At 45.0% G+C, this 27,636-nt stretch overlaps 3 protein-coding genes across 6 annotated transcripts in view; 1 reads left to right on the top strand and 2 right to left on the bottom strand.

The window, feature by feature from the left end:
• ADAM19 (ADAM metallopeptidase domain 19) overlaps window positions 1-8,788 on the bottom strand; it is a 31,619-nt gene extending 22,831 nt beyond the window's left edge. The window contains exons 1-3 of one of the 3 annotated variants that reach the window (XM_074552043.1): window positions 8,635-8,788; window positions 8,242-8,321; window positions 5,056-5,126 (exon numbers count right to left, since the gene is read on the bottom strand). In XM_074552043.1, the coding sequence (XP_074408144.1) occupies window positions 5,056-5,126; window positions 8,242-8,321; window positions 8,635-8,695 (212 nt within the window). In that variant the 5' untranslated portion in view covers window positions 8,696-8,788. Of the gene's footprint in view, window positions 1-5,055; window positions 5,127-8,241; window positions 8,322-8,583 lie in introns of all 3 variants that reach the window. The other 2 variants (XM_074552041.1, XM_074552040.1) reach the window with 2 other exon arrangements.
• Window positions 8,789-13,322: 4,534 nt separating this feature from the next.
• On the bottom strand, window positions 13,323-20,978 carry SOX30 (SRY-box transcription factor 30). The gene is made up of 5 exons (XM_005483714.4): window positions 20,034-20,978; window positions 18,657-18,896; window positions 17,246-17,419; window positions 15,652-16,129; window positions 13,323-13,759 (listed from the first exon to the last, which is right to left on the bottom strand). Exons 1-5 carry the CDS (start codon window positions 20,638-20,640, stop codon window positions 13,390-13,392), a joined length of 1,869 nt encoding a protein of 622 aa, XP_005483771.2. The 5' UTR covers window positions 20,641-20,978; the 3' UTR covers window positions 13,323-13,389.
• A 34-nt stretch (window positions 20,979-21,012) lies between these two features.
• On the top strand, window positions 21,013-27,351 carry THG1L (tRNA-histidine guanylyltransferase 1 like). 2 transcript variants are annotated; one of them, XM_005483715.4, is made up of 6 exons: window positions 21,013-21,223; window positions 21,969-22,145; window positions 22,593-22,762; window positions 23,447-23,535; window positions 24,126-24,233; window positions 24,794-27,351. In XM_005483715.4, exons 1-6 carry the CDS (start codon window positions 21,048-21,050, stop codon window positions 24,953-24,955), a joined length of 882 nt encoding a protein of 293 aa, XP_005483772.2. In that variant the 5' UTR covers window positions 21,013-21,047; the 3' UTR covers window positions 24,956-27,351. The 2 variants fall into 2 exon arrangements, with proteins under 2 accessions (XP_005483772.2, XP_026647216.1); XM_026791415.2 differs by lacking the exon at window positions 21,013-21,223 and having other exon boundaries at window positions 22,005-22,145; window positions 22,597-22,762.
• The last annotated feature ends 285 nt before the right edge of the window (window positions 27,352-27,636 follow it).

The following is a 27,636-nucleotide window of genomic DNA, read 5'->3' as shown; positions in this document are numbered from 1 at the left end:
TTTGCCTATAAAACATCACTTGTCAGCACCAGGAGGAGCTCAGGGCTGCCATGAACACACTCAGTTGCACCAAAGATCACCCACAGGCACCCAGAGTGCCCAGCAGCACTCTGATTTTCTTACTAATTAGTGCAAGAAGGACTTTTAATAATTTGGTCCCATCAGCAACCTTGTTTGTGTTCATTTTACAGAGGGGCCAGTCTGCATGGACAGCTGCCAGCTTAGAAACACCCAGCAGTTTCTAGGAGATGGACATGGTTTTTATTTCCTCCCAAGAAAACAAAAGCCAAATGGTCCATGAGGCTCTCATGAGAAACATTGACATTGATTTTTCAGTCATGGGACCAAGAAAAGTGGAGCCTGCAGTCTCTTACATCTCTTTCCCTGTCCCTCTCCTCAAATCACAATAAATCTGCCCAGCCAGGCTGACAGCATCTGGGGGTGGAGGGAATTGATTTTCCCAAGAAACTTTAGACACGAGATTTCCATCTACAATTTGTGGTCCCACTCCATTGCCTCTCAACAGGATCCAAGTAGGGTAAGAAGGGGAATGTGAACTCTTGCCTCTCAGTCACTTAAGTGTTCCCTAAAGCCAGAATTTATTATCAAAACCTGAAGTGGCCCCATGTTGCACACCACCAACACATGACTCATGACAACACAAGCAGGCCTGCTTTCCATATCCACCACTAGTGGGAAATGGGAGATTTCAAGCCTCTGGAATATTGCAGTCAAAACCTGGCACTTCATAAAACCAATGAAATCCAATTTTTTTTTTCTTGGTGAGTTCCACCCAGATGAATCCTGGAGCTCTTAAGCTGCCTTCCTCTAGAGCTTTTACTAAGAACATGTTTATTGTGTAAACACAGCAGTTTGGAAGGAAAGAGTGGCTTTCCAACTATTGAGGTGGAACTAAACAAGCCATTTTTAAGGCCTGGGAAAGCACCACAGACTAAAGACTCTCCATCCCCTTCTCCCACCCACATCAGCTGTGATATTCACTGTGTAAATTGTGTTACAGACCCAAGAAAGATTTATCACACAGACCCTTGACTTACCAATAGGAACCATAAAGGAAAAAGGAAATGAAATAAATGGAAAACTGGCTGGTAATGAGTCAGTGCACAAAAGATTTAAAAGGTTTAATTTCCAGGTCTCTTCCTCTCTGCCCCACACAGAGGAATCACTGAATATCCTGAGGGAATCAGGAAGCTGAAAAGCAGCTGTGGCTTTCCAGATCCCACCCCTGTTTTTCTGATGATTCCAAGAGACAGTAGAGCAGGATAAACTCAATTTCCCCTCTGCATAACCCTTAACCCCTGCTCATGAAGGAAGCCCATTAGACACTGATGATGTGTAGCCTATGAGTGGAATAATCTCATATATCCTTCCTGCTCAGAAATGGGCAGCAACTTCCTCACTCAGTTGGTAGAGAGAGGCCCTGGAAATGTGCAAAAGCAAGAAACACTGGAGTACAAGTGACATACAGATCTTTTACTGCCCCACTGAGAGCACCAGGCTGGGTGGGAGCAGTTGTCACCTACCCAGGTGGGGCCAGCAGGGCTTGGAAATTATGCTGCTCCCTATAAGAGTGGCCTAAAACCAACTTTCTGTTGGCTCTGAGGTCAGACCAGGTGAGCTCTGGATCTCCTTTGCTGTGTCCTCAGGTAATTCCTGCACATCTCCACTGGGGCATTGCCACCCAGTGCAGTGGCCAGAGTGAGGAACTGAAACAAACAGCCCCAGGCTCTCCCAGGGATTCATCCACAGGCAGGGACACCCCTGGAGAAGCCTCCAATACCCCTGGCAGCTGAGAGAGCCTTTCCCAAGCCTGTTCTTCCCATGAGAGAGGAGAGAGAGGAGAGAGAGGAGAGAAGAGTCTTTTTGCTGCCTTTCCTTCGCCAAGGTGAGAAGCCAAATTCCATGCAGGTTGCTGCTGTGCAAATGGGAGCTCTCCTCTTCACTAAGAAAAGCCTCACCCCAGGCAGTGCTGCCACACACATTGAGAGGCTCTCAGCCTGTCCCTGCTTGGCTCAAAGCTGCTTTTTATTAACAAATGCAAATGCCTTTTTAAAAAAGTCACTTTTCATCCAAAGTTTGCAACTCAGATTCTTCCGCTCCTAAGCCCCAGCCAAATTTAAAGCTGCTTTATAGGCAACTCTCCATATAATTTGTTGTTTGTGCAGCTTTGAGCTTTCCAATCCCACAGCTGCAGGACATGGATTTGAGTCATTTAAACCAAGCCAGAGTCATTTGAGTGATATATTTTGTCATTATCCTGAAATGTTACTGTATCATGAACTCTGCTTGAAACTCCAGTGTGCTTCTGATTTCTTATCAAATTCCTGGACAGGAAATAATGCAATATTATGTTAACTGCTAATGCAATAATTGTGTTCACAGATATATGAAGCCCAAATGCAGATGTGTGATGAGCTTATTACAAAACACTGGGTTGGGCACAGCTCTGAAGCAAGATATGCAATAATTTCTGTGTTTCACCTCGTGGATGAACATGATGTCCTTTTCATATTAGGTGGTGTGAACATTTCTTCCACATATTGAAATTAGAATGTTTCTTCCAAAGCTAGCATCCCTGCCAAAGTATAAATCACGACACTTCCCTCACTTTTCAAAGCAATTTTGTCAATTGTCTCTCCAGAAGGAGAGAGGGGAATGTGCAATAAGGCTGCATAATCCACCAAGAACATCACCTGAAAGAGCCCAGGGACAGAGGGGGAGCACAGCACCAACCTCAGCAGCAAAGCTGGTTTCCAAATGCTCCTCTAAGCTGGAGCAATTAAATGGCCCATTTCTCTTATTTTAGTTATAAAAGCCTCAAGTACCTCCCTTGAAGTTGCAGTTCTCTTATACCCATTTTCATGTGAACTTGCAGCCTGGAGCTTACAGGTTTTGTACAGCTTTGGGGATTTCACTTCCCACTTTGGGGATTTCACTTTCTCTCCTGAGGCCACAAACTCTTCCCAGAAGAAGTCCTGGATGCTGCAGTGGCTCAGCATCCCAAACCTCATCCAGAACCTCAGTTTCCCCTGTGAGACAAGCATGAGCAGCAATGAGCTCCTGGGTCTGTGGAGCAACCGCAGGCTGGGCTCTGCCTTGCCACACTCTTCAACAAGGAGAAGAGGTTTGTCTCTGCTTAAAAGTGCTCTGTGGATGCTGATAAATACACAGGGCTTCATCATTCCTCTTTCAATTTAAGTGTCTAAATTACTTCAGCACTTTCACAAGTCTCTGAGAAGTGGAGCCCTTCCACTAATCGCATTTTGTGATTGTACCATCATCTTTCTTGAGGAAGGACTTAAGGCCTAGCAAGCCTCCCACATGAAGCACTGCTGTCTATGAATCACCTGCATTTTCCACTGAAAATAAAAATTAAAAGCCCCAAACCAGTTGGTTTTCAACCAAGTGCTATTTCATCAGCACTTGTAAAGGAGATCCATCCTGCAGTGGAAGTGTGTGCACACACTTCCAGGCCTGTGTGTATACATCTCAATGAATGAAAATGCACTTCAGGAAATAAACACAATAGGAACCTTCTATTATTATAACTCTGTTTACTAACACCAGCAAAGGGTTTTTCTGTGCTGGAAATAGCACGGCACCGCTCCCCCAAGCACCTGGAGCTTACATCACTGAGCTTGGAGCTCAAACACATCAACTCAGCAAGGTTCCTTTCTCTGGCCAGCTTTCTGTGCCAGAAATATTCACCTTTGCATAGCAACTGCAGGATCAGCAAGGCCTGGCAGTCCTGGGAAGAGACCCCCAGCAGCATCAGGGGTTGTGCTGCTTCCAGGCTCAGTTCAGACCTGGCCTGTTGCCACTGTCACCAGCAGGCAGTCCTGTCTGGGGGAATAGCACCTGCCTGCTCTTGTTTTCCCAGCTGAAAAATACAGAATTTGTAGCTGATTCTGTTTAGTTCTACACAGGTGCAGGACTGCCTGTGAAAAGCATCTGGTTTTTGCAGCACTGGAACTCTCAGTAGGTTTTGTGATTTTTTTACAGAAAACATCTCACACTCATCTTCCATCAGCCATCACATTTCAGGCTTTACTGCAGAAAGTGACAAAAAACCCCGATTCTTCTCCAAAACACTCTGACTATCATTTAGGTTTAGGCACTGCCATCAGAACTAGTAAGATCTTCTGACACTTCACTCTTTGAGGAGCAAAGCTGAGCCCTCAATCTCTGTGGTTGGGATGTCCATAAAATACATTTAAAATATAAGCAGGGTCATTATTCTGAGGTTATTATCCTACTGATTCTAGCAGACAAACATTTGGCTGTATTTCCATAGATAAATCTTCAAACCCATTTAAAAATAAATAAAACACCAACAGTACAAGGACTGCTGAGCAAAGACAAGATAAATTTTCTTGCAGCTAAATTCCCAGCTGCTGTTCCACTGCTGGAAACTGATGTAGTCACAGGGCAGAGGGGCTGTGGGGTGGCCTCCAGACCAGAATCTTTCTCCCCACCTTAATCTCCTGCAGCTTCAGCAGAATTCAATATGTATCACACCCTATGAGAGCACACAGCCTTGCTCTCCCATGCCTGAGAGGAGGCTGCATTTCAGTTAATGTAAAACCCATTTTTCAGTCTGCTTTAGCATGAAGGGCACTAATGGAATTGAAACTGTCAGATCATTTCTCCTAAGAAGCAGAGAAGGACCTCTTTGGATCACAGCAAATGAAATCCTCATTAGAGTCACACTGACTCTAAAGCACTGAGCCATTTGGTAAATAGGGAGCTTCATATCAACAACATTTTCCAGTTAATGTAGGAAGAATTATGGTGCAAAAATAAGTTTACACACTGAGGGCCAGGTCACCATCTGTTTTTTTTGCTGACAAAGCTCTGCTATAATGTGCTCTTGGGGTGATTAACATCTGAGGGGACTCGGAATAACCTTGAAATGCAGTGAAGGACTTCCATATCCTGTCTTTATAAAACCCTGCTGAAGTCAGAGGAGGGTTTCCTGTTGACCTCATTGTAATCCTTATTCATTATGTGCAGAGCACAAGCACACTTACTTACCTGTTTTTCTCCAGTTCCAAGACGAGCTCCTGACCTTCTGCCTCCACTGTGACTTCAGCTCGGAGTGGGTGCTGCGTGCAGGGGAGAGGTTTCTGTTACTCTACATCATCCTTATGTATCCACATCCACAAATACAAACTGAAATGGAGCTGACCTTAAACCACCCCTTGCCTTCCTCCTGCTTCAGACCTGGAGTGATGGGGAAGGGAAGGGATGCCCCAGGGTGGCTCCCAGCTCCAGGCACGCTGCTGCATCCCGCAGCACAGCCATGCACAGGCAGGGAGCAGGGCAGGCATCTGCTGGGTGCTGTACCTGAGCTAGAGACACCACCTGGTGTCTCAGGAGGAGTAAAGTGCTCAGGCAAGGCGACAGGTCCTGGTGCTGGGGTGCTTGGAGGTGCAGTTGGATGGGAAGAGCTCCCTGCCCGTCCCTCTGCTGCAGATTGTGCTCAGCACAGCATCACAGGGCATCCCAGCTTGCCCCAGAGACTGAGGAGTCAAACATCTGAGCTAGCTAACCAAAGCTGCCTTTGTTGTCCCAGCAGAAGGACATTTTTAGGAGCCTATTTCAGGATGAGAGGAATCATGCCTCTCACAGAGATTCTCACTTTGTCCCTTTACCCACAGAGAGTGCCAGTGAAAGGCAGGGGACAGGGACCCTTGGACCCCTCCAGATTCCAACCATTGCACAGAGGGAATTTCAGTGCAATTTGAACAGAATGCACCCCAATTTCTTAGTGCAATGGTGAATGCATACACTAACCCAAAAAAACCCCCAAATCATTCCAGAGACTTAAGCATGGAATGAGATTTTTAGAGGAGCATCTAGAAGAGGCTCTGGGGTCTGCAGTTTTACCTCCCTCAAAGCAAAACCACTACATAAAGTCTGCTTGGGGTTTCCAAGTCTGAATGCTTTCTCACAGAGAAAATGGATGAACAAATTCCCCAGAAGAGAAATAGCTCATATTGATATAATAATGCACTTTATTCATCTGGAATAAAAGAGAAATCATGAGGATTGGTGAAATTATTAACCCAGAGTATTTTCTAAAGCAGTGTTGGAGGAGATTTTGAAGAACAGAATATTGAAAGTGAAAGAAAGCAAGGTTGACTGAATGGGATGTTCTCTCAGCCTAGAGTTATGCTCCCTTGCCATTTCAGTAAATACAAATATCTCTTTTCATCAGCTCCCTGCTCATATTCTGGGTTTTGCTCATCCTTCCTTCAGCTTCCAGGATGTGGCATCAGGCCCACAGAGATGATGCAAATCAAGTTAATACATTTAGGATATACAAAAAGGGATAATTGCAACAGGCAGAGATTCTTTGACTAAATCACAGGTACACAATTCATCTGAGGATAGATCTGTGCTTCACTCACTAACAGAAAAGCACTGTAAGGCTGCCCTGCCCATAGCTGAGGGTCTCCATCACCATAAAATCCCTTCACAAGGGTTGTGCTAACATCATTATTGCTAATATCACCCTCCCTCCTCCTTCAGCAATCCCACTGCTTCAGTCCATCAATTGCTGTGTAAGTGAAATATCCCAGCTGTATATAAGCTTTGCTAACACTCATTTCAGAGCCAACGGGAACTTGCCTGAAACAAACCAAGTGTGACCCCTGAGACACAGCAAATTTTTTTGAGGGGAAATGTTCTCCAGATGTATTTGCATCACTATCAATAACAGAACCAAAACCTGCAGGCAGTATCATAAGGGCATTTTAAAAAGAACTAAGATCATGAGAGAGTCATTGTAGAGGTTTTTTGTGTGTAATAGGACACAATGATAAGTTTTAGAAAGTCTCATATTATGAAAAAGACCCATTAATAAATTCCCAAATAGCACCACTGTGTTCAAGACAAATGGATGTTTCCACAATGCTGAGCTTCCCCTTTTTTTTAGGTTCACAATGTAAAAAACACCCTGTGGACTTTCCTCTTTCTCTCAGTCTCACAATTGCAATTACTTCTTGATTGCAACAACACCAAGCCTGGGAAGGGGAACTGTGTTTTGTGTTATCTGGTCCTCAGTGATTGTCAGAGTCTGGAGGCTGTTGAGACATCCCTTCATCCCCCCATGGAACTGCAGCAGGGGTGAGATCTGTATTAACACACAGTGTCTGAGACACAGCCAACACACCTGAGCTGCTGGTTCACTTTTCTTGCCTAGTAAAGTACCTTCCCATCTGGGATACACAGAACCAGAGAAAGGTTTGGGAATGGAAGGAATCTTAAAGATCATCTTGTTCCATCCCCATGCCATTGGGCTGGGACACATTCCACTAGGAAAGGTGGCTCCCAGCCCCATCCAGCCTGGCCTTGCACACATCCAGGGATGGTGCATCCACAGCTTCTCTGGGCAGCTGGCCCAGTGCCTCATCACCTCACAGTCAAAAATTTCTGCCAAATATCTAATCTAAACCTGCCCTTTTCCAGCTCAAAGCCATTCTCCCTTGTTCTGTCATTCCACACCCTTGTAAAAAGTCCCTCTCCAACTCTCTTGTAGCTCTTTTAGGTACTGAAAGATGCTACAAGGTCTTTCCAGAGAGTTCTCCAGGATGAACCACCCCAACTCCCTCAGTCTGTCCTCACAGGAGAGGTGACACAGCCCTGGAGCATCCTCACTGCCCAGCCCTGGCCTGGCTCCAACAGGTCCATATTGTCCCTGTGCTGGGGATCCCAGACACAGCACTGCAGCTGGGGTCTCACTGACCAGAGTGCAGGGTCAGAACCCTCTCCCTTGACCTGCTGGTCACATTTATTTTGGTGCAGTTCAGGACACAGATGGCTTTCTGGGTTTAGCTTCACCTGCAGCAGATTCTTCTATCCAGAAGAAGAAGAATTCCCCAATGTTCCCTAAATGCCACCGATGGCACGGCCCCGCTCCCCTTTCACAGACACAGACCGAGGCTTTAAGGCACGGCAGAGAGCAGGGGGAATGCAGTTCCTAGACACACCAGCCAGCTCACACAGCCTTCCCTGCGATCTGCAGGAGCTATGACAGCTCCTCGCTCATCCCCAATGACAGCTTCTCGCTCATCCCCAATGACAGCTTCTCGCTCATCCCCACAGCTCATCCCCAAACCGCGCATCACCAGATGCTGTGCTCCCCGCGCCACCCCCCTGTCCCCACACAGGCAGGTCTGCAAATAAAACAGAGACCAAGCTCTGGGGGTGACCTACCTTGGGGCTGCCGGGGCCACCCGGGGCTGCCCAGCGCGGCACCACCACCTCGGCCTGGGGCGGCATCTCAGCGGCCGCGGCTGCGGAGACAACGGGAGCGGCTCAGCATCCCGGCCCCTCCGCACCAAACCGGGCCGGGAGAGGAGACGGAGCTCTGCGCTGCTTGTAGGAAAAGCAGGAGGATCCCCCAACCCACCCACTCACCCATCCATCCTCCCACCCTCCCTCCCTCCCCCGGCGCTCCGCAGCCGGAGCTCTGCCGGACAGCTCAGGGCCGGGCATCCCGCATTTAGATGGGGCACCCTGCATTTAGATCGGGCATCCCGCATTTAGATCGTGTACCCCGTATTCCGATCGGGTACTCCGCATTCCGATCGGGCACCCTGCACTCACGGGGCGGCGGCCGCAGCAGCAGCGAGAGGGCGATGCCGCAGAGCAGCCCCCGGCCCCGCATGGCTCCAGGCAGGGACCGCTCTCGGCAGCCGCCGCCGCCCTATAAACTCGCCCGGCGCCGCCTGTCCCCTCCCACCGCAGAGCTCCGGGTCCGCCCCGCAGCCCCCTCCTCTCCTGCTCTCCCTCCGCACAGCCCGGGATGCTCCCGGGGTCCGGCGGCTCTGTCCCCAATCCGGGGCAGGGGAAACCTGAGCACCTCCCCGGGGCTCCCTCTGCAAAACCTCCCCTCCTTGGCCAGCACGGAAATCCATTGTGCCTCCGAAGCTAGGAAAAAGGGGAGAGCTGGGGGAAGGAAGGAGCTCAAGAGCTGTTTTTTTATTTGTTTGGTGTATTTGTGTGCAGTCTTATCATAGCTGATCCCGTGGTTCCAGAGACATCCGAAATTTCTCCGGTGCTGGGAAATACATTACTCCTGGAGAGTTGAGGGGATACGGGATAGATTTGATGTGCCTGTATAAAAGGCACACAAAAGGATGTTCTCTGACTCTCTCCCTTAGGATCGATGGGAGGGCCAGGCTTGAGGAAGGACTTGGGAACATCCACAGCTCGTATTCCCGGTGCTGCCCTTCAGGGATATCCAACCACTGCCATGAGGCTCCCGAAAGAGCATCCCTGTCTTCTCCTGCATCCTTCGGGGCTGAGCCAAGGCTTGAAGCCCACACACCATCTCTTTGCTGAACATTTGGGGGCTGCAGGGCTGCTGAATTGGCCCGTGGGGTGGCGGTCACAGCATCACAGCGGGACAGGAGAGCCCAGGTTGGTGGGGCCACGCTGAGGTTGCCTGCTGCAAACACTGGGGGCTCCGTGGTGCTGTAGGAGCTCCTTGCACACGCACTGAGCCCACAGAGAGCAACTGCCTTCCCTGTGTCAGCGTGTGACCCCCAGCCCCACTCAAGGCTGCCAGGGTTGGCTGACACGGATTTTTATGGGGTCAGGAAGAGCCAATACCTCTCAGCCACTCTCTTCAGACAGACATTGATCTGCATTTTCCATTCAACCCTCTCCATTCATCTCTATGCTTCAAGTGTCTGTGTAGGTGAACCACCAGGGAAATGAGAAATGGGGACAATTTGCATGTGGAGAGGTTTTAAGTGTAGGGTGTATAAGTAAATCAGGCTGGTAGGAAGTGAATACTCCCTTCAAAATCAAGGTTTGCCAGATAACAGTAGATTTTGTCTTTTGTCCAGAGCATTATTTATGCATTTGAAAACGCTAATATCTTTTATAATGAAGGTTTTTGCAGGCTCCTGCCAGGTCTGCCCAAAGGAAAGGTGATTGCTCCCTTTTGCAGATACAATTTTGGTTTATATCTCACAGATGTCCCCTTTGTCCCCCAGCACTTCACAAACTGAATCTCTCTGATCTTGTGAAGGTCAATTTATTCCTGGTATCACCCTGGCAGAGGAAAGTCAGGCACTGTAGGGACACCTAGAGGGAATAATCAGGGTGAGAGGCTATAAATGACATTTTAGCTGACCCATAGAGAGGTCATGAATTTTCATGGCACAACTAAATCCTCTTGTTTCAAAGAGCAAAAAATACAGGGGCAAAATTTCAGCTCTTTTCTAATCATATGGAATATCCTGAAGGGAAAACTTCATGGTTTTTTTTCCCTGTGAATTCCCCTACTTATTTATAGCTGCATGTAATATAGAAGAGAACAATGGCACTATTGTGCATGTCTATATTATAAATAAGTAAAAATGCAAGCCAAATTTAGACACAAGTTTAGCTACCCTGCTTTCATCCCTGCATGAAATTTCTGCCTACCCAAAGGGAAAAAACCCACTTTGATGAGGAGATTGTCACAAATCTTCTCAGTACAACAAATCTTCACAGGGACTGCTCCATATATTTTTCTAAAAGAAGATCAGCTCAAAAAAGCACAAAATTAAATAAAATGAGCCTTATGTTAAGATTATTATAATATTTAAGCCAACAACTGCTTGTGATTGTTTCCAGCATTCAAGTATCATAAAAATAAAATATGTGTAACATTTGCATTTGTTATATAGTGATATTTTCACCTTTGGATCTTGGTAATATGAGAATGGATATGTCACTTGAAAACCACCAGAAACTCTCTGTATAAAAATATAACAACAGGCTGTGCAGTGGTTATATATAGATTTATATATATATATATATATATGTATATGAAATATATCATTTACATTTACATTACTGAGACAATGCTGCATGGAAAAATTCAGGGTATTTTAGCTCTATTAACAGTGCTCAGGTGCTGTAATGCTGTTTCTGGCACAGGGTGAGTCAGATCCTGCCTGTGCCCACCTCTTCAAAAGCTCTTCCCCAAAGTCAATGGGAAGTTTGCTGGATTTCACAGAACAAGATCAGGCTTCTGGTTATCTAAGAATTACACAGGCTCAGACTCATTTCCTCCAGGATCCAAACTGTCTGATAAAGAGTATTAGCTGGGAATTTCAGATCTGCTTCATCTGTTACATCCCCGTGGCCAAGGCATGGAGCAGCAGCCTCCGTGCAAGGGTGAGGTGTTTCAGCCTCCCCAGGGCAAAGCTGATGACAGAGCTTTTGCAGAGGGGGTTCTGCACTTGCTTGACAATTTTCAAAATTATTTAATGCTATTGTTGTTAGCTGGAGTGCAAAAGATGAGGATTCTCCCTTTGTGTTCATAGTAAATCAGGAATTACCTAGAAGGAAATGGACCCAGGGAGAGGAAAATGCCTGTTCAAGAACCAGACTTGAGCAGAGAATCACTGATGTGTACCACAGCTCAGTAATATTTCATGTTCTTAGGAAAGGCTGTGGAACAAAGTGCTCTGAGGAGATTCCTGCTGACACTGAAGGAAACTTTACCCAGAATCAAAGTCTTAGCAGGAGAAGGGAGAGGGGAGAGGACTGTCCTGCCTAACCTCTGTATTAGACACTCTCACTGATGACAGAAATGTTACAGCTTTGGCTGACTCAAGTGGAATGTGAAATCTCCCGTTTTACAGAACATTCTTCTGCTTCAGATCATTTGAAATGATCAAAGGAAGAAGGCTGTGAATCTGTGAAGGGAACTGGATATTCAAGAATTAACTCCTTTATCCAGTGTCTTGACAGTTGAGAGCGGCTTCAGCCACCCAGAATATTCTGTTCAGCTCTGCTTTTCCACCACCCATGCAGGACAGCAGGAATATTTGGAAGGGCCCTGGAGCAGCTGTCCTGCCAAAGAGGGAGAAGTGCTGTAAGATGATCAGGAGCTAGACAAGGGCTTGTCCTGATGTGCTGATAGCAAAAGGGTATCAAAGCACTCCCTGTGCTTCTTTTAAAGGGTGGGTCACTGCTACCACTTTCTGCTATGACTTTTGCTTCATTCCTACAGGCAAGTGAACTTGAAGATGATTATATTTGCAGACACATCTTTTAACCCTATTTCCACATGTGAAACAATTATAATTCTCTCTGTGCTGCCTGCAACCTTCTCCAACACATCAGTAATTATACTGAAATAGTTAATTCTAATAAGAAAAGGGAAACAGGCATAACAGCACAAGGGTTTTTAATAACATCCACTCCTTAAAACCGTGCAGTAACTTTGGAGAAGAAAGCTGTCTCTGTAAATGGATAGCAGTGATGCACTGGGAAGCGTCAAGTGTCTTTAGACTTTTACAGTGGCAGGAGGAAAACAAACTTTGTACAGAAAATCATCATCTGTTTTTCAAGAACACAAGGTGGTTTTTTGTTTAGATTAAGGTAAACAATAAGGAGGAAAATAATTATCAGAGAGTAGAACAAGTCTCTCTTATGTCCCAGTTACCCTCTGCACTGCCATGAAGGCTTGTGGGAGGGCACACAGACTCCAAGGCACTGGCCCTGCCAACACTGGCCACTTCCCACATTTCAGGAGGAGAAGTAACAGCACAGATACTTGGCACTCCAGGAACCTGCATTATGGGAAAGTTTGTGAGTGAGCTGAAACTCACCTAGAAATGGGAACTAAAAACCTCTTCTGCCACATTTTCCAGACTGCAGGGCTGCTAGACACGCTGAGGGATGATGCAGAGGAAGCCAGGTTTGAGTGGGTTGTTTGTGTAACTTTCACTTCTGTTATAGACAAGAGAGCGTTCAAGAGAGCTCAGCTGAGGGCTGGCTGCAGTGACAGAGCTGCAGACACAGATCCCAAACAACCACAACAGGACAGCAGCTCTAGCTGGGAGGGAAGAAGGGATCACCCTTACATCTAGTTTCCCATTAGTATATCCAGGATATGTTAAACCACTCTTCCCTTTCTCTGGGCTTGGTAGAATAAATCACAACAGTTGTGTACCATTCTAGATTCTGGTGCATTGAAATATGTCTGATATCCTACTCTACAAGGTATAAAAAGGTAGATGGGAGAAGAGGAAAGTTAGATCTAGAGAATAATCTCACAAACAGCTGTTTTATACCCTGAAATGTATTTGATGAGGAATTTGTGCATTTGGCCACATGCATTCCTGCAGGCGAGATCAGCTTTCAGTGAGAATTTAGAAATGAACAGGCATTTTCTGCTATTTATAAGACTTTCCTCTTATACAAACAGCTCATCAGACTCTTCAAAATTGTCTGTACAACTTACTAAAGCCACCTGGGTTTCCCATTGAACACACTGACTGAAAAGGTGGTGTTGAGGAAAACATTTATTTCCCATTCTATAATACCTCTCTGGATTATAATAAGTTTTAAAAATTACAATACTTGAAAAAACTTGACTTCCTCTTCCTCATCACTATCGGTAACGTTGACAATGTAAGTGCTGGAGGGCGTAGATGGGGGCGATGGCAAAACCTCCTCCACCACTTCCACGTCCAGCTGGGGCAGGGGGCTCAGGACGCGCTCCTCGCTGCAGGTGCTCTGACAGGACACGACCTCAGGGCTCCCACAGACACGCTGGTTCTCACAGAGCCTCTCCTCTGAGTATGCCCTGAAACGATAGTCTTCATCCACAGTGGAAAATATCACCTCCTGCCTCTGGTTCCTCTCCTCATAAAAGCCAAAGCACTGAGGCACCGAGCTGGAGAAACTCCCGTAGCCAAACGGAGCTCTGAGTGGGAATGTGCTGCGAGGGAAGAGATGCAGGGTTGGCTTTCAGAAATGCAGGGCTGCACAACGACACTGATGTTCTGTGCTGCTCAGCTTTTCCCGTTTTTTAAACTCACAAATTTAAAACCATGCCTAATTTCAGCACTAGGGCCATAACAAGAGTAGTTCAGTAGCTCAGCACACACAAGGTTACTGTGAGAACATAAACCCCACACTGTATTTATCAATCAAATAATACCAAAGATAAACCAGCATGCAATGAGTTAACCAACATACTCAGATTAATTTTAAAAAGCATCAAAAGTCAGTTTGTGTAATTTCTGTATGCCAAAATTTGTGACAGACCTGGGGTAAAGCACTCTTATTTGTAATTTTTAGTGAGATCTTACATCTGTTACACTGTTATCAAACAGGACAGGGAGTCCTTGTGCCCAATATGTGGTTGTCAATGTTAATATTTAAAGAATGCACAGTAATAAATTTTTAAAAAGTAACCACATAACCAATTGCAGGAAGTTATGATATCAAATGGAACTGTATTCCTCCACTGGCAGATGCCTGAATTTTTATTCTGATGCACAAAGACACAGGGATTGTAATTTACAGTGTTTTAGAGAAATCCACTACATTGTGAAGAAAACAAAAATATGTAAAGAAGTAATAGAGCTCCAGAGTGCAGCCATTGTAAAGACATTGATACAATATCTATTGAGGTTTCAAGGGGACTAATCATCATTCCAATCTAATATTTAAATTTTTAGTGCATACATCTGCACATTCAGTTCAGAAATCATGACTCTTGTATGCAAGTAATGAGTTTATAGGACAGAGGACTCATAAATAACTGAATTAGAAAGACCCTGGCATTAGCAAAGCTGCCATTCAGCTGGCATTAATGGACTTCAGAAGTCCATTAATGTGTGAAATCAGAACAAGATGCTTTTATGCTACAAAAACTCTCTCAGAGGCCTCACAAAACTGTCTCATTTCAGACACCAAGGGTTGAGCAAAGATCATTTTTAGCAATTTTGGGAATTTGTGTTCTGTGTTTCCTTAAAGAACCTCAAAAATAGAAATGTCTTGTATTGCACTTGTCAGCTCATGAAGTTCTTCTGAGTTTGATGGATCATCATGAGCCCTAATTAAAGACCAGGTGGTCTCATTGCCACAGGAACATATCGGTTGCTGCTGCTAGTGAGAATAACAGTGCATAAACAGGCAAATTTAAGTCTAATAATCGTAATAATTTGTGAGGTTTGCTACTGCACAGTCATGAAAGCAAAATGATGCCCTGTAAAGAATAAGCATCAGATGCTGGTGTTTGAGCTGCCACCTGCACCAGGGCACTGGTGCTTTCTGTGCATGCTCAGCCCACAAACACCCACAGGACACCACATGTGTTAGCCTGGAAATTCTTTGATTAGGGGCCCTCTGATTGACTGAAAAGGAAGAATTAGGAATTACTACTTACACAGGGATTCTGCAGACACTTCCCACCAGGCTGGGTTTCAGAAATACCAACAGTTATGGCAATCATGGTGTACCCAGGAGACACCTCCAGGACACACCCACTTCAATTCTATCTGACCACTTTCAAACTATTTTTACATTATCTCTACCTAATGCTCTTCTGCTGAAATCAACTGCACTTAGACCCATAAAGTGGAAAGAAGATACTTCTGTTTTCCATGGCCTTGGGAGTGCCAATTACAACTGCAATAATTCTGTGGAGCTTTCAGTAACTGGGCACGTATTACGAGCAGGCTGAGGCCAGGGGTTCCAGCACACAGCAGCTACAGGAAGGTAGGAGCTCCTTTCCCTCTCAATGCTCCACCTGCTGTCTCCAAGTCAAAAGATTCCCTGCCTTTCAGCAATTTTTTCTTACTGGTATTGAAATGGTTTCATTACCTTGAGGGGAAACAGCGAGGTCCAGGTATAAAGGAAGGGTGGCAAAATGGAAACTGAGGAGTTCCTCCAAACAAACTGGCTGGTTGTCCAATGGGAGCAGACACGTAGGCAGGTGAGGGAATGAAAGGGGTAGCCTGGGGAAGAGCTATGCCTCTAGGAAATACAGAAATCCCTGGCATCTCACTATTGGAGACAGAAAACCTGCCACTAGTGCTGCTGATGTTACTCGGGTTTCTGTTGCTGAAGCTCTCAGCGAAAACGGGCGCGGGTCTCTTCAGGGAGAAATTGAGCCCAGGTGACACAAAAGCTTCTGTCTGAGCAGGCTCAGCAAAGGGCTGTGATGAAACTACAGGGCGCAGGGGCAGGGTGGGAACTGCAACAGCCACTGAAGTGGTGCTTGCAGCCGTGGTCTGGAAAAGGGTCATGGGCACAGCGTGCTGGATGGAAGAGGCCGGCAGACGGATGGCGGGAGATTCACCTTCAGGAAACAAAACAGTGACTTGTCAGACATGAACAGAGTTCTGATAAACAGCATCACAGCAAACCACAGCATTTCTGGGTACAGTCAAAATAATTCCCCCTCAAATTTCCCAGCAACTCATGTCATACACCTAATGTGACACCATTCTGAGAGATGGGTTTGGAGCCCACACACTGAAGCTTCATTGCACCACAGGAGGAAGGAAGTGGCTGATGTGGGTCCAATGCTCTTGGTGAGGCTCTATCTTGTCCTAGTAGGGCCCCATAATGGGCGGGAGTGTGCCTTCAGCTCAGAAGACCTCTCAAGTCCACTGATATGAAATGAGCCAAATTTATAACAAATTTTTGTGCTCAGGAGCCTAAACCACTCTAATCTCCAATATGTTTCCTTATTTCATCAATGAATGTACACACTAGACAATTTTACTTTGAAATGTTTTGCAGAGCACAAACTTCAATGTACACTCTCAAATCACACCTCATCAACAGGGCTGCCTTCACAGGGAAAAATTTCAAAACACATTGCATAAGAATTTTCAAATCACTAACTCAGAACTTCATCAGAACAAAGCTGAGTATTCTTTTGTTTTAATATCTCTGATTATTACCACACAGCATAATCAGGCATTTCATTTTCTTGTCTCATTGCAAAGAAAGCAGCTCTTTACAGGATGCTTAAAGAGGAAAATGACATTGCCTGGATCTATTTGCTGTTGAAATCCCCTACCCATGAACTGACAGAGCCAAAGCTCTTTCTCTAAGGAATATGCAGATCAGCTCTTACACCAGTCTGGGGGCTCTCACACTGTTTCACTGCCAGTGTGGACTTTTTGTAAAAAAGAAGGATCCTTCCAGAGTATCTGTGAGGTGGAGACCAAATGAGGGAAAGCAGCAGCTGTAGCTTAACATCTTAAGCAGAAAAGAAGTGTTGGTAAATAATCACACCTTCTCTGGGCAACCTGTGCCAGGGCCTCACCACGCTCACAGCAAAGTTTCTTCCCAACATCTAATCTAAACCTACTCTCTTTCAGTTTGGAGCCATTCCCCCTTGCCCTGCCACTACTGGAACAGGTAAATTCTGAATTTTTAAAATAATTCACTACTGAAAACTCACAGACTGGACGTCCAATACTGTTCTTAACACTGGAGTTGACAAAAGAGTAAGTAGGTGATGAGAAAGGAAGGGTGCCAGCTGGATTTGTAGTGATGGTACTCTGGGAAGTGCCTGAAAATGCAGCAGAGCCAGGTGGTGGAGAACACTTCTTTTTGTTTGGCTGATAAACCCAACCTGTCAGAGATGAAAAAAAGATGCAGACATCCAATATTTTGGAAGGTTTCATTTTTTATCTAAAGCTATGCTATAATTCTGAAGGATCTGATAAGACAAGTCCAAAACCTGCTCCTTTAGGCAATGGCAATGCTCCACTTGTTCTGGTGAGCTAGAAATGGGGAACTTTACTGGAGATGGAAATGAAATAGAAATATTTGGGTGTTGTTTAGAAGTTACCAAGTAGTAGCTGCTCGTGAGACAAAAAACTACCAAATACTGGGGAGAGATGTGGCTCAGCTGAGGAAACCACATTAAGGAGAACATGACAGTCCTGCACTGTGGGCATTCAAAGTGGAGGAAAACCATGGCTACTCAAAATGTGGGCTTTCCTCATGGTTTCCTTAACCCCTTAAGTCTCACATATATCTGCAGGTTACAAGACATAACAGAAAATATGATCCACTTGGAACCCTAGGTAGACTGTGGAGGAGCAGGTTTGCCTTTGCCTGACAACATTAACCAAACATTAACAGATATAAGAATATATCATGAATTTACACTGAGCTGTTTGGTTTCTTACATAGGTTAACTCTTAATGGAACTTAAAAGAAACACCTTTTTTTTTTTTTTAAGATGCAAGGAGAGAGGGAGAGTGATGCTCTTTTCTTTGTTTATGACAGATTAGGCAGCATCATGAACAAGCAGCATTATGACAACAGAGAGAGAAAAGATCACAATACCTGGTATCTCAACAGCTTTTTTAAAGTGTTTTGCATTCTGTTATCTTCTGGATAAATGAAATTGTTAAGGGTACAAATTTTAACACCTGACAAATGGCTGTGAAACATTTTGTGAGAACTTCAAGTCTACAGGTTGAAGAATCCCACAGAATACAATGCTTTTTGGGCTTCCTGTCATATTTCCCTTTCCTGCTTTTAAGAAATGGACACATGTGTCACCACAGGCCACCTGGGCAGCTGTCCCTAGAGCAAGGAAACTGATGCAGCAGGTCACACAAACTCACTCTCTGGCCATTAGACTATTAAAGCATTCGAAAAAGCTGCTATAGCTGCAATATTCTAAGCACCAGCATTTTGGATGCTTTAAAAAATTAATTGTTTCAAGCACACAGGATTATGTACTTGAAATATCTGTACTTTTTTTCTATCTCTGTTGATTGTCATAATGCAAGAGATCGATTTCCCAAAAAGCTCTGCACTTGTAAAGCATTCAGCTACATAACTAAGATGTTTACCAGGAAATTCCTCCCTGTGCCTCAGTTTTATTTTGTTAGCTTCCTCATAATAGGGCTGCTTCTGCTCCTCAGTGAGTTTGCTCCACTCCAGGCCGAGCTGGACGCTGATCTCGGCGTTGTTGGCCCCTGGGTTGGCTTTGGCCACAGCAGCCCTGTGGATCCGGGCCCACACCATGAAGGCGTTCATGGGACGCTTCACACGGCCACTCTTGGTCTTGCTGAAGGGAGTGTCAGGCATTCCTGCGCAACAAGGGAGGGAAACATCAGCACCTTCCAGGGGATACAGCAGGGCACGCTCAGCATCGCACCCACAGCATCACCAGGGCTTTGGAACAGATGAAACTCAGTGCACATTTGGAGAGCAGTTCCTAAAATCCTCCATTGCCCTTTGCTGAGTCAGTGCACAAGGAATCAGTTACCTGGCTGTTGTTACATATAATTAAAAAAAAAAAAAACAACAGGAAATAAACAGGGCCTGCTAACACAGTAGCTTGGATTTCAGTTGGCTTGTTTTCTTATGAATTTATAAACTAATCGTTGTATATAGCACAGACCACACCACTGCAAATTTATTATCACCACCAGAACTATGTAACCAAAGCCCTAAGGATGCAGGAACTAGGACTAAGGATGGAAGGCTGCTTAGTCCCACACCTGTGCAGTCCCTGCCTTCTCAACCACAGTTGTTGCTGTTTGGGGTTTCTGCTTGGGTTTTGGTCTTTTGTTTGGCTTTTTTCTAAATTATTTTCTTTTTTTTTTAAATTTGGACACTTGTTTTGTTGGAGGAACGTGTTCCCAAATGATTGTTACATGATACCTGGCTTTGGCTCTTTGTAAACACAGGCTGCATTTAAATTGAGCTGGCAACATGATGAATCCACAGGCCCCTTAAAACTGATCCCTAAGCAAGCAATTTCCTCCTGGAAAAGGTTTAAAAATTAACTCTTTCACATCATGCATAAAGGGAAGAAGTCTTTAAGACCTTAGTTAATTAATTAATTTTGAATGTCTAGATATTTTAAAAAAAAGCTTCTAATACAGATGTTTCAATTTAACAGGTCCAGAATTTTTCAGACATATGACAACTTCATAGCTTTAAAAATCAAGCAGATTCCTGACCTTAAAACTGCGATCACTCAATGTAATTCTGAACACTGTCCTAAGGGGTTTCATGCAGAAAGGGAGGAATGTGACAGAACTGCCTTGATTGTAACAAACTACTACAGAACTCTGTGTTACTGTGCTTTTGTGTCTTACACTGTGCAAGAGCTGTGCTAAACCCCAGCCTTTGCAAAGGGATGGTTTTCTAACATGACCTTTCCCCTTGTGTTCTCCTGCCTGACAAGCAGTACCCTGCAAGCTCCCTGACCATAATACCTGAATCCGAGGGCAGGACTGTGAGGGGAACGTTTTTTGTTTCAATCTTTGGCCGCTGCAGTAGAGGCTGCAATTGGACTGGCACTTGTTTTACCGGCACTGGAGTCACATGCATCAGCTGCGCGGAAAGCGGGCCCTGGAGCTGAACGTGGGACCTGGGAGGCAAGGACTGAAACAAGACCGGGATATTCTGATCTTGAGCAGGGTTCCCAAGCTCGCACAGGGATCCGGCCGGGGCATCGCTCTTCTCCGCCTTCACTGGGCGGGTCTCGAAGGTCACGTTGGGTCGCTCGCTTTGGACGGCAGATCTTCTCCAGGACTTATTCCCCGTTTGCTCCAGGACCTTCTCCTCGTTCTGGCGGTCACCGCTGCCCCTTTCCTGGTCCCTTTCTCTCCTGATGGCACCCCGGGCCTCTTTCTCAACCGCCGCCGGAGCCGGGATGCACCTGCTCTTCTTCGCCGCTCCTTCGCTGTGCCCGGGCCGGCTCGGGGGCTCCTGCACTTGGACGCGCAGCCCTCCGAGGGGGCCCATGACCTCCCTGTGCCTGGGGGGCGAGGCGGGGCTCGCCCGGGCGCGGAAGCGGCAGTGCCTGACCCTGCGCTCCATCGCTCCGCCGCCGCTCCTCGGCCGCCGCCACCGTTGCGCCAACGCTCCCCGCGGCCCCGCGCCGCCGGCGCGCACCGAACCCGCATCCCGCACCAACCGCGGGGCGCGCTCCGAGCCCCAGCCCCGCCGGCTCGGTCGCGCTGTCTCCCCGTCCCGCGCCCACCGATGGGGCCGCCCCGACCGCCCATCCCGTGCTCGTTGCTCGGCGCGCTCGGAGCGGGGCGCACGGGTCCCCGGCTCCGCGCCCCGCAGCCGCCATGGGCGCCGTTGCCGGAGCCGCCCCGCGCTCCGCCCGCCGGCTCCGCCCGCCCTCCGCCGGCACCGCCGAGCGCCGCTCCGGGCCGCCCACAAGGGCTGGGCTGGGCTGGGCTGGGCTGGGCGCCGCTCCTTCCGCTTCCGCGCCGGGCATGCTGCGCTGCTGCCGGGCGGCCGCGGCCATCGCTGCCGGCTGCGCTCCGGGCTCCCCGCGCGGCCTCGCCATGGCCAAGAGCAAGTTCGAGTACGTGCGGGACTTCGAGGCGGACGACACGGTCCTGCCCAACTGCTGGATCGTGGTGCGGCTGGACGGCCGCAACTTCCACAGGTGCGGGCAGGGCCGGGCGGGGACCCCGCGGGTGCGGGCTGAGGGCGCTGTGCCGGGAGCGGGGTCCTGCGTGGTGCCCGCTGTGCAGGGCTGTGCCTGTCCGGCTGTGTGAGCCCTGCAGGTGCGGGGTTAGAGATGCTCATGTCCCCCACTCGGCCTCTCCAGGGCACGGAATTCCACCGGGATTTTGTTTCACGGGTGGCCCTAGAGCCGGTGGTAGGGAATGGGCCGAGTAGGGAAATGGTTCCAGTGCCTTTTGTGTGATGGGCAGGGAGCTGCTATCCAGGGATGGGTACTGGTGTTTGCCTTCCCTCGGCATGAATGGGCCACGGTTCCCTCGCCTGGTAGATAACTCAGGTTCTTGCTGGGATATTATCTCTGGTTTTGGTAAAGCTCTTTAGTTTTGACAAGTTTATTGATAATGCTGCCCTTATTGGGCTGAATATTAAAGACACCTCGTGAGAAAGGGAGTTTACAGAAAGTTGTATTTGTTATCAATTTCTAATTAAAATACATAAACTAGCTGTTATAAAAGACTGGTTAGGGTGGGAAAGAGAATGGCTTATCCAGAGTGGATAACGAGGATTTTTGTTCCTGCTTTTCAGATATGGAGAGAATTATTTTGTCAGTATTGACAGGATACTGGAAATCAATATTCATATAAAGCAAATATGAGGAAAATGAATGGGTTAGCATTTTTAGTACCTTTAAAAGAGACTCTTATGCAGCTGTTTTTGCTTTGAAGGTTTTCTGAGCAGCATGAATTCAAAAAGCCAAATGATGACCGTGCTCTGCACCTGATGACCAAGTGTGCCCAGACAGTGATGCAAGAACTGGAGGATATTGCTATTGCTTATGGGCAGAGTGATGAATATAGTTTTGTTTTCAAGAAGAAGAGCAGGTGGTTTAAAAGAAGAGCAAGGTAACAGCTGCTTTGATACTGAAGTGAACTTGTTTTTAACATCTAATTCTTCTTAAGGTTTGTCTTTACCCACAGAGGTTAGGAGGAGGGCTGGTGCTTACACTGCAGTTAATTCAAGTTTTTAATGTGGATTCTTTACATGTGATCTTTCAGGAAAATATGTTCAATAATACAGAGCTTGTAAAAAAGTTATGTAAACAATGAAACAAAATTGTTTATTATATAAACAATCAATGCATTATAAACAGACATTCTTTTAAGAAAATGTTACAATTCTCAGTACGTCTGTTGATCAAAAGTCTCTGTGCCATTCCTCATCTGTTTGGCCATTTTTTAAGAAATGCTGCCCTCCACTAGAGTTATCACTACTGATACCTCAGATAAGCACAGATATATAATCACACCCATGTATTTCTTTCTTTTTTTCTCTTGTTCTGTGTTTGCAAGTAAGTTCATGACTCATGTGGTCTCCCAGTTTTCCTCAAGTTACGTGTTCTATTGGAAGGATTACTTCAAGGACCAGCAGCTTCTGTACCCACCAGGATTTGATGGACGGATTGTGTTGTATCCCAGCAACCAGAATTTGAAGGACTACCTCAGCTGGAGACAAGCAGATTGTAAGTGTTCCTAGAAAAGAGATTTGTGCAGTTGAGTTCATTTCTCTGAACAGAAATGTCTTTTCTACCAGTGTATTTGTCTATACAGCTATCAGTGAAAGAACATCAGGTAGGGTGGTGGTTTTCAATAATATTACACTTGTCCTGGGGTTTGTATAGGTACTGGCTGAAATTTGGAGTGTTCAGGCTACAACTAAATTTATTGTATCCTGAGAGTGAAGAAATATTAGAACTGCTAATAGAATTAATAAATTAATTTTGATGTTCAGAGTTGGCTTAGCCAAGGTAATCTTTAATGAAGAGATGTGAATATTCAAGTTCATTGCAGGTAGTAATCAAAAGTGATGAATATTCCATATTAGAACAGACCACTGGATTTGTCTCTAGACCTTTGTCAGTACCTAGTCTCTGTTGTCAAATGAAAATAATTTACATTATACATAAAGACCTTTCAGCCTCTGCTGTGCCCTTTTCATTTATGAAATCTGTCTTGTAGTCATGATATGCAGTACCTTAAAAATGTATTATAAACATTGTATCTTCTTTAGAAACTGATTGTGTTAATTCCCCATTACTCTTAGCTGTTTCTTGGATACAGCTCTGGAAATAAATCTGTTTTTTCCTAAGTAATCACTCAGATTTGGTAAATAACTGTCCTCACACTCATTTCTCTGTTTTCTCTAGGCCATATTAATAACCTTTATAATACAGTGTTCTGGATGCTTGTGCAGCGAGGGGGTTTGACACCAGTGCAAGCACAGGAGAGGCTCCGGGTAAGAGTCTGCTCAAGTCATGGTTTTTTACAGCTAAAAATTAAATCATAAGATTTGCAAAGTGTCTTGTCTGCCCAGCCGCCCTGGCTTGTCTGCTTTTACTGAAATAATGTTGTGGCTGTAATCAACAACTTCTTCAGTTGTGCAGATATTAATACCACTAGCAAATAATGTAATTTTGGTCAAGTATTAGCAGGGTTTAAGTTCCTAGTTGGCAATTTCAGAAATTTTATAAATGCCATAAAATGTTCAGCATCCAAACCCACGAGCAACAGTGGCAGAATTCAGGTCCTGTTCATTGCCAGTCCCTTCTGTTGTGTTTTGTCTCCTTGTGCAGACTTTAGCAGATTATTCCTGTTTTCTCCTGGTTGACTGTCTTCCATTTGTCTTGAAAATGTAATAAGAACCCTCTCAGTTTTAATACTCATTTGGCAGTTGGAATTAATTCCTCTGTTGAGAGAAGCAATTTAACCTTGTGACTTAAAGGTGGAAAACCTTTACAAATGTCTGTCTTGCTTCCAGTATTGACTCCTCCTCTATCCTAGAGATACAATTTATTTTCTCTAAGTATATTTTTCTTGTCCTTTCAGGGAACTTTGGCTGGAGATAAGAATGAAATCTTATTTTCTGAATTCAACATCAACTACAACAATGAACCTTTGATGTATAGAAAAGGAACTGTCCTAATATGGCAGAAGGTAAAAAAAAAAACCTATTGCCACTTGCTTTGGGCTGATATTTTAAATAGTTACACTGTGGCAGACAGACTGCACTGCAAGAGCACCACATGTATCTCCATTGTATGTCTAGGAATAAATATATCTTAAAAATTAACTATATTTGCCGTGTAATTGTGTGTAAGATGACTCATTGTTTTGGAGATGTTTTTGAGAGCTGTTTCTATGAGCATAATACAAAAACCAGTCTCTGCAGTCTGGCTTAGATACAAATGATGACCACTGAGATGAAACATGTATCAGCAGATCACAATGTTTGTATCATTGGGGCCAGGCCCTTCCCAGGATTAGATCCCAAGTATATCCATGGCAAAGGAATTACAAACTTCTGTTCAATAAAGTGGCTCAGCTCATAGTTGGCCTAATCCTTTTCTGCTTTAAGGCAACCTGGAAATGATCATTATTCTATGATTGCATCATTGATTTAGTGGGAGAAATTCCTGTCCTGTGTTTTTTTATTAGAATTTTTTAATCCACTCTGGAGCGTTTTATATCTGCTAATGTGTCAACTGTATTTTCAGATTAATGAAGTCATCACTAAGAAAATAAAAATGCCAAAGGAAGATGAAGAAAAAGAAGTGGAAGTGACGCGGACTAAGACTAAAGTTGTTCCCCTGCACTGTGACATCATTGGGGACCAGTTCTGGGAGGAATATCCTGAGATTCTGGCTGAGGATAGTTGATATCTCTGATGAGCATAACTGGTAGCTCACATTCTGCTCTGCTTGGGTTGTTGGCAAGTGAGGAATGGTAGCTGGCAGAGTTTGACCTGGAACCGTTTTCAGCAACTACAATGGGTTTGGCACTGGTGCTGCCTAAAAAGAAGACACTGGTGCTGTCTGACATACAAGGATATACCTATAAGGAATGCTAAAATAATACTGTATTTTGAATGTTAAGAACTCATCATGAATTAAGACTTTTCCTGCCTTGTACATGTGTATTTGTAAAAAAAGTATGTAGAAATTTCCTGTATTTCTATAGCATTTAAACAATGAGGTATTTTATTGTACTGCTGAACTATAAAAAAGCCCGAATATTTGAACAGAAAATTATTAGTTTGATTTTTGTTTTCAGATGACATGGACCAGAATACTTCATTTGGGATTTAGTATTACATTTCAAGGCTGGTGTGTTTAGTCAGATGAGTGACAAACAGTTCACCTGCCTGATGTCTGATTCTTACTGAAATGCAATGGAGTAGTCCAGCAGTTTTCTATGCTTGATTTTAAAAATATTTGTCAAATGTACAGGATTTTTATACTTCTAAAAAATATAAATAATAGTACCTTCCCTGCTGTGTTTTATTATGTGGCCTTTCTCATTTCTGAGACTTGAACTAGCAAGTGGTGACAGTTCCAAGCAGTGAAGTTAATAATAAAGATACTGCACAGGTTGGAATTCTGTTAGGACATGGATAGGTACCTTTCCTCATATTCCATGGCCTCGGAATTCACCTGTCTCCTGTTGTGCACAACACAGCATATTTTAAAAAAATACAGCACAACATAGCAAAATATTCCAGGTGCCTGCAAAGAGGGAGCCAACAACAATTTCTGCTGCTGCTTTCTGATCTCCCTGGGCATGGCACAGACAGCAGTGCTGCCAATCCATGTTTGTTAGAGGGAAAGGAGTGTGTGTTGCCTGCTCCATGCACAGTTCTGTTCTGGTTTAACTGTCACTTAAGACCCTTTGTCAAAATTGACCTCTCAGAGCAGAAATATTTCTGCTAATGGAGAGGGGTTTGTCCCAGTGTAACTGGAATTTGAGGGAAATAACCTATTTTAGTGTAGAAATACAGTTATAATGATAGGTGTTTATATGGCTGTGACTGCTTCTAACCAAGCTGGTTGCAAAAACATCCAGAACAGTAACTGGGCCAGTTACTGCTAACAAAGACATGGTCAGCAGTTGGGACTGGCCATAAAAAATAGAAAGAAAGGATCAAGTGTGTACTGTCACAGTACTGAGTTAGATTCCTGTGAATTCTCTTATCAGTCTACTCTGTTTCCCCTTCCTGCAGAACTCACACATTTAAGGCAATGTGGTTTTGGTGTTTTTTTTCCAAAAAGAACCCTGACCAGGTGCCAGTAAAATTCAATTTTGTGAGTTCTTCCTGAGATTAGGCAATGATTCTGTGAGTTTATAATAGCACAGGACTTCCCCCCTACTTCTCTGTACAGATTAAGTACATGGAATGAGAGAATGTATTTTGTTTTTAGTTTGTAGAATTGGCTGCATGGTTCCTGGGAAGAGGATGTGGCTTGATGGTAAAATAATGATTCAGAATGAATCATTGCACCAGTTATTTGCTCCTAAGAACTTTGTTGGTTTTTTATCTTCTAACATAAATGCAATTTACTTGACTTTGAAATTCCATGTTACTGCTTGATGCCTGACTTTGGACATTACATACAAAGCAGCTGTTCCAGAACTGGTAACAGCTGGATTTACTCAGCCTGGTAACAAATGAAAGATTAAAAAATAATTTGACAGCCATGATTTATGTTTGGAAAGTATAACATAGGTTTTTTTATTTTATATGTTATGGCTGCCTGATACATCCTGTAGTATCTTTATGTATGTAAATTGTGTGTGTATATAAAAAACAGGTCTGTATTAGGTCATAGTGTTTTCTAACTAACTCATTCTTACAATAATATGTAACAAGTCAACATAGTTGTTCACATATGGATGCACATGTCTTTGGAACCAAGACCAGGATTATCTGTACAACCATGGCCTTTAATTTGTATTAAGATAAATACTGGAGAAAGAAACCCCCTGTTTTATCCTCATGCGTAAGATGTGCATTTATATAACTGTGCAGCTGTAGGGGAAAACAACTGTTCCCAAGGCTCAAGCAGCAGCCTGGTGTTGGTGGCACACACATCTCACGGGTATTTCTGTAGCTGCAGGAGTCCTGTACTGTGACCCAGTGAAGAAAGAGGTGTTTTTCTGAAGTTGGTGAACCTGTGGCTGATGAATTGCCGTAACAAGAAGCATTAAAGGTACAGGAACCTGTTATGAAACATTAATGGAGATGGTGAATCATTATAGTAAAACCTATTAAGAAGCCTTTCCTTTCTGTTCCTCAGTGACATTACTCTGCCCTGTGTATCCTTTTACGCATTAAAGTGCAAGTTACATTGCAACCACCAGTTGCCCAGGTGGATTTCATGGGGGGTTTGGGCCAGAGGGGTTTGGTCCCGATGCAGGGATGGTCCCCAGAGTGGGCTGCAGGGGGAGGGTTGCACCAGTGGAAGGTAACTGCAAATAATCACAGATTTGTCAGGGTTGGAGGTGACTTCTGGAGATCATCCAGCCCAACTGCCTTGCCAGGGCGGGGACACCTGGACAGATT

The sequence above is a fragment of the Zonotrichia albicollis genome, chromosome 15 (genome assembly GCF_047830755.1).
Source record: "Zonotrichia albicollis isolate bZonAlb1 chromosome 15, bZonAlb1.hap1, whole genome shotgun sequence".
NCBI lineage: Eukaryota > Metazoa > Chordata > Aves > Passeriformes > Passerellidae > Zonotrichia > Zonotrichia albicollis.
This window is presented reverse-complemented; position numbering and strand designations above follow the sequence as displayed.

What these genes read in the sequence shown, in the direction of transcription:
- SOX30 (XM_005483714.4), bottom strand. Translation starts at nt 20,640, where the DNA reads ATGGAGCGCAGGGTCAGGCACTGCCGCTTCCGCGCCCGGGCGAGCCCC. An exon ending in AGTCCTGCCCTCGGATTCAG is followed by an intron (nt 18,897 to 20,033) that starts GTATTATGGTCA and finishes CTTGTTGCGCAG; the next exon opens with GAATGCCTGACACTCCCTTC. An exon ending in GCACAGGGAGGAATTTCCTG is followed by an intron (nt 17,420 to 18,656) that starts GTAAACATCTTA and finishes CATCTCTGACAG; the next exon opens with GTTGGGTTTATCAGCCAAAC.
- THG1L (XM_005483715.4), top strand. Translation starts at nt 21,048, where the DNA reads ATGCTGCGCTGCTGCCGGGCGGCCGCGGCCATCGCTGCCGGCTGCGCT. An exon ending in GACGGCCGCAACTTCCACAG is followed by an intron (nt 21,224 to 21,968) that starts GTGCGGGCAGGG and finishes TTTGCTTTGAAG; the next exon opens with GTTTTCTGAGCAGCATGAAT. An exon ending in CTGTCCTAATATGGCAGAAG is followed by an intron (nt 24,234 to 24,793) that starts GTAAAAAAAAAA and finishes CTGTATTTTCAG; the next exon opens with ATTAATGAAGTCATCACTAA.